Source organism: Oryzias latipes, chromosome 22, assembly GCF_002234675.1.
Source record: "Oryzias latipes chromosome 22, ASM223467v1".
NCBI lineage: Eukaryota > Metazoa > Chordata > Actinopteri > Beloniformes > Adrianichthyidae > Oryzias > Oryzias latipes.
In genome coordinates this window covers 5,276,669-5,282,873 of record NC_019880.2, presented here as the reverse complement: position 1 = coordinate 5,282,873, position 6,205 = coordinate 5,276,669, and the positions used below count along the sequence as shown (strand labels likewise).

The 6,205-nt window shown below is 44.1% G+C and overlaps 1 protein-coding gene across 1 annotated transcript in view; it reads left to right on the top strand.

The window, feature by feature from the left end:
• Positions 1–1,100: 1,100 nt before the first annotated feature.
• grin3b (glutamate ionotropic receptor NMDA type subunit 3B) overlaps positions 1,101–6,205 on the top strand; it is a 124,163-nt gene continuing 119,058 nt past the window's right edge. The window contains exon 1 of the mRNA XM_023951528.1: positions 1,101–1,944. Coding sequence (XP_023807296.1) covers positions 1,405–1,944 — 540 coding nt within the window. The 5' untranslated portion in view covers positions 1,101–1,404. The remainder of the gene's footprint in view (positions 1,945–6,205) is intronic.

The window sequence follows — 6,205 nt, the reverse complement described above, 5'->3', positions numbered from 1 at the left end:
TTCTGCAGCAGAACAAAGCCTGCAGTGTTGGTTTTCATCTGTTCTCAACGTGGAGCCAGTGGAGCATGAGGAGACGGAAGAGAGGTAAGAAGAAAAAACTTTTTTTTTTCTCTTTTGACAACAGCTGTGTCAGATTTATCGGTATAAGGAGCTGCTTTCACACCAGGTCACCCAGCAGGCTGGAAAATGACTTGTTGAGCCTGGAAATGTGTGTGGGAGAGTGTTAAAGGACAAGGAAAGAGCGGGTCTCTCTGAAACCTTTCCATCAGACCCAGCACTGAAAGGGGGCATGCAGCTTCACTGGATGCCAAAATCAATAAATGACAGGAAAGCAGAGACCTAAAAAAAATGCACATTTTGCATCAGACTCAAACAAAAATGAAAGAAAGAGAGAGGCTGGACTCCATGGGAACCAGATTTCACTAAGTGGACACAAAGATTTACTGAACGCCCTCCTTTAGGGATGGAAAATTAGATGAAGTGGTATGGAAGTGACTGCTGAATGAATGAAGGAAAGACTGAATGCTGTCCCTCGCTTGAAGCCAAATTAGCAAGCACAGTACATCTCTTTTATGGCACTGGCGCTGTCCGTGGTGCTGAAAAGATGTGGTTACACAACGGGTAATGTTCTTGGACTGCAGGGCGGAAGTAGGAATAAATCTCGGGGGAAAATTGAGATTTCAGCGAGCTATTAGTTTTGTGTGGGCCAAACTGACGGGAACATCGTGGTCTGAGCCCCAGAGGTGCTTAGGAGGCCCCCGCTATCACCGAAAACAAATGACCTCCATTTATAACAGAACTCAACTTCTAATAAAGTTTTTGTTAATCAAAAAATCTTTATTCTTCAAGCTCCTGCTTTTTTTGTTTGTTTGTTTGTTTATTTATTTATTTTCCAAAAGCTGGAATGTAAAATAATCACAATTTTGTTTGTGTTTATTAGAGAAGAAAGTTAAATAAATAAATCTGGAACTATGAAATGTAACAAAATGATCTAAATGTCATTCAAATTCTCCAGATGTCGATCTTTGTGGACGAATCAAATTTTTGCGCGTGCACACATACATGATGAAACGCGCACACGCTCACTCACGCACGCACTCTTCACAGCTGGTGCGCCTTCCTCCAGCAGAGACTGACAGAAGCAGGGCGACCGCTCTGAGCTGCGCGCGCGCTTCTCCCCTCTGCTCCGCCGGCGCGTCTTTCTGCTATTGACATGAAAACTTTGAAAAGGTGAGACGCCAGTTCGCCCTCTTAGATCACCTTCAACCCCAACCGAGAAGAAAAGGCGCACAAAAAAGAAGCACCAAGTCCAAGAAAAGCGGTGGAGCCGGGAGAAAGAGGGAGCTATGCCATCTCCCGCCGAGAAGAGCCCAGTCCTCCTCAGTTGTGTGTCGGAGCTACAGCATGGTGCCGCTTTCTGGACTCTGGACCTACTGCCTCGCCCCTGGAGGAACTCGTCTCCTTTTCGCCTCTGCCAGGCGGCTTCTGCTGATTCTCCTTTTAAGCGCCTTTTCCGCCCCCGAAGCCTGCGTCCCTCACACGGAGCCGTGCCCCATCCTCGCGCGGGTAGGGCACACCGTGCGCCTCGGCGCGCTCCTGCCGACCCGCCAGCCAGCTCGGATACAAAACGCGCTCAACCGCGCCCTGGCCAGCATCCGGCACCAAAGCGGAGGAGGGGGGGACTCCACCGCCACCACAGCCTCCCAACTGGCACCCCTGCTACCCTACAACCTGAGTCTGGAGATGGTGGCGCGCTCCCCCGCGGGCTGGGACCCAGAGTCGCTGTCCCGTAGCGCCTGTCAGGACCTCGTGGTCAGAGGGGTGTCAGCCGTGCTGGCTTTCCCGCGCTCCAAAGAGGAGTTAATCCAGGTGGAGTTCCTCTCCTCTTTCCTGGAAATCCCCTTCATCTCCATCTTGGAGGACACAGAGCCCCTTGTGACTAAGGTATGAATGGACTGCATTCTTGTCACATCTTGGCTGCCGCTGTCACCTTGAACTTCAGTAAGAAACATTAAGCAGCAATTTTATCTAAACTTGCAGACTGAATTGAGTGATCCTGTAGCTCATGGCAAGGATTGTGTTTCCTGAGCCGCTGCCACATTAAGTCTGACTACAGGGATGTGAACAATTTAAGGCAAAGTAATTCCAACAGGGATAATTAAGACAATTATGCTTGAGCTCAGTCTGACAGATAATACAACTATTCAGAACTGTGACATGTTTTTTTTCTCTCCCCTTTTTCAAATCTTTTCCTCTATCAAAGTCTGGCTTGAGCTTGAGCAATGTGGAGAACCTGCAGCCCCCAAACATGCAAGTTTAATGTGCGGCAGCTCTGCTCTAGTATTTGGTCTGAACCCTGAAGCCAAATGCATTTTCTCATGAAGCTCTCTTGTGTTTAAATGTTTCCAAGGCTGTGTGAGGCATGCATGCTTCCCCTTCTGGCAGCTCTCTGCCTACATCCAAACATCTGAGACACGCAGATGTTGCAGAGGTGTTTCACCTGCCATCCATGCTGTTTACCTGATGGTAAAATCTGTTTAAGTGTTGTACATTTGGCACACATCAGAAGGGCAGTAAACGTGTGTGCCGTGTTAATATTCCCAGCTGCATCAGAGCCACTTGCCAGTCAGTCGGTGGGTCCAGCTCAGGCCATATCCGCCTCTTTCCAACTGAGCAGCCAACTGCATCCAGGGGCCCCACACACACAGACAGCAGCATGCACATAAAGAGGACTTTCAACTTTCACACAGCTTCAGCTCCAGCGTGCACACTCACACGCTGGAGCTCGGCTAACAAAGCAGGACAAGGAGTCGAGAAAGAGGGAGGAGAGGAGGTGAAGATCCACGGTTTGATTCAGGAGTCTTTGTCCTGCCCGTCTCTGTCAACAATGGATTACTTATTCAATTTCAATAAAGCTCTCTTGAATGAGGAGTCAAAGCGCTTGACGGATGTGTCGGCAGTCTAAGGAGATGAACAGGAGAGAGAAATCAAGGGAGAAGGAGGCTGGAAGGAGGACATGGCTTTTAGTTTTGAGGGCGTCCTGCAGTATTGGGTCTAAAATAATTGGAAAAGGTTTACTGACATTGCTGGTATTTTTATGACTCATCGTTTTAGGGGTTCATCAATGATTCAGAGCGTGAGTTAATTTTTTGAGGATGCTTCCATGTGTTTAGTTGCTTTTATAGTTACTGGCAGGCCAGTGTCTTTTGGTCATAAGTGTTTAACTCCTCAAGCATAAGTGTAGTCTTTAAATGTGCCAAAAACAGAAAAAACAGACAATAATTGAACCAGTCAAACAGAACTCAGTCATTTACTTGAGGCTGTGATTTGAAAGAGTCTCAGAAAATTACAATAATTTAGATTTGATCCTGACACGCCAATCAATTTACCACAAACATACACTTGAGGTGTTGGCAGTACAATCAAATGCACAGAAGGATTGTGAAGCTTTTTTTCCCTGAACTTTAGTGATGAAAGAAAAGAAAGTGAGGAAGGAAACAGACAGGTGGGAGGAGGGAAATGCTGATTGGAATCATGATATGGACTTCTCTCTGGTTAAATCAAAACCAGCTTCATTTAACCAATACCACCTAATTAAGCGTATTATGGTTTAAGATGACACAAATGTAACCATTTGAAGAACTGAATGGTACACAAAACAAAATGAGGAATGTCTGTCACAATAAATCCTTCTAAACCTATTTGTTAAATATTTTCTAGTATTTTTTGTAGCATTTAAAGACCTGCTACAATGAAAATTGTGTTTTTGGTGTTTTCATCATCTTCTGTTTGCATGATCTGATGATGGATCAAAATAGCATTTTTAAGTATTACTTTATCCAAATGTTGTCAATTAGAAACAGATGAAAAAAATACCATTTGAAAAAGGTTGTATTTGTGATGTAGAAAATATGCTCTGCATGAACAGAGAGCTCTCAACAAGAGGGAAGGGAAGTGGGGTCGGGGTTGCTCCATACCAACTGTACTGTCCACAACTCAGAGGTTAATTTCTAATAAGCTACTGATGCTCTGCAAAAACTACTTCCTAGAAAACGACACTGTTATTTTATTTTATTTTTACATTTTGGCTAAAAACAATAAATCACAATTAAAAGACCACTAGGAATGCTAGTAAAATAGATCAGAAGGTGATCTGAGGGGTCAGTTAAAAACAAATAACTTGGTGGTTTTTCGTTCACTCTTTTGTTGGATTTATCACTTTTCAATGAACATTAGTGTCTTATAATGTGAGTGTGGATGTGGGACTGGGGTTAGGGCAACATCTACAACCAAAACAATTTCAAAAGACCAACCCTTCGGAAAAAAATGTCAAGAAAGTCAGAAATTACAAATCATTCAACCTGAAAAAGTGCAGTTTTTAATTTTTTAAATGTTGAGAGTTTTTATTTACTAATTTTTTAGATAAAATAACAGAACTGAAAAACATTGCTCAGCTAAAGACAACAAATAAATAAAAGATGTGTCTTGAGGGTAAAGCACAACCGTTTGCTCAAAACCATTTTAAATCCATTTAAGTTGATTTCAGATTGATTTTTCTCTTCCTTTTTCAGCACTGAAGCACTTTCAAAGCAGAGATTTTTTTTACTGAAATGCCCTGTTGTTCGGTCTTGTCAGTGAAAAGTCTGACTCAGTGTTGACTTTGGTGCCCTCTGTGCTCACGCCAAAGCGGCTGCTTAAAAGCTGCAAGCAGAAGTTTTTTTTTTGTTTTTTTCATGGCACATCTGGGGGAAATTGTCGGAAGCGTGTTAGCATGTTAAATAGAAAGTTGTCTCATGTTATCAACACATGGCTCTGCACATCTTTTGGTTGCCCAGCTTTCCAGCTTTTTCCTCTCAATATTCCCTTCAAAAACCATACTGTTCTGTTTGAAATGCATGATTATGAAAAACCGAAAACACTTTATAAGGTCTGCGTGTAAAAAAAGAACAGTTTGTTTTGCTTACAGCAAGCCTTCTGCAGAAAATAAACTCAAATTTGATTTGACACACGTCTGGAACTTAAACAAAAATGCACATGAATTGGTAGGCAAGTGGCAATGCATTTAAAGACCAACTCCAATTAAAGCTACAAGTAGCATTTAGCGGGCCCGAGCACGTGCGACCGCATGGCACGAGCGACCGCCCCGTGAGCAACGCCCTGCTCGAGCCATTCTCGTCGTTTTTTCTTGTCCATTCTGGAGCTCCAAGCTAATGTTAATACGACAGCAGCCTGGGGGGGGGGGGGGGGGGGGGGGGGGCTGTAATCTGTTGCCTTAAGGGACAAAGACTTTTGCATATAGCATGAAAAAAATTCAAGCAATGATGATAATTGCTATCACTGTCCCTAAGGATGAGAACAATAGAACTCATTCAATTTCCACTACAATGTCTAGATGAGTGTCAGCTATGTCTGATAACTTGGCCAATTAGCTGGACCGGGATCTTGCAAAGTGCAGGTGGTTAACGTCCAGTGTGATGAGTCTGTGGACGGCAACAGTACAGCATAGCTTTTGGTTTCCACAAGAGAAGAACTCCTGACACATCTGCCCTAACAGACAACTACAAGAGGAGTTGAAATGTATAACACGGTGAAGGAGTTTTTGTGCAGAAAAAGGTACAATTAGAAAAGCTGGTAGCAGTGACTGCAGATGGGACTCCTGCTATGATCAATAGACAAACAGGTTTCATCACTCACTGTAAAGCTGACCCAGACTTTCCAAAATGTCTGCATTACTGCTGCGTCATTCACCAGCAGGCCTTATGTGCAGAAGTGATTGGCTCTGGACATATAATGACTCTTATTCTGAAAATCGTAAACAACCTCAGCTGCAAAGCAAAACAGCACAGGATTTTTAAGGTGCTATTGGAGGAGATGTCTGTTGAATATGGTGAATATGAACATTGTGAATCTGAACTTGCATTCTTGACTGACATTACTGGAAAACTAAACCACTTGATCTGCGAGCTGCAAGACAATGGCAAAACTATTTTTTTTTGACCAGCCTGCCTGAGCCAGTGTTTTTCTTGTGGGGATCTTTTCTGCCAGGGCTTGTCAGCTTGGTCAGTGGATGTTGCTGCAGTTGTTTCCCTTGCTGGGACAGCTGGAGTTAAACACAGCAGCTCACGGCTCTGAAGTGGACCCCGTTGCTGTCCCAGTCTGGATGGGCACTGTGGCGATGTTCCAATGGCCAGGCTGGCTCCTGTAT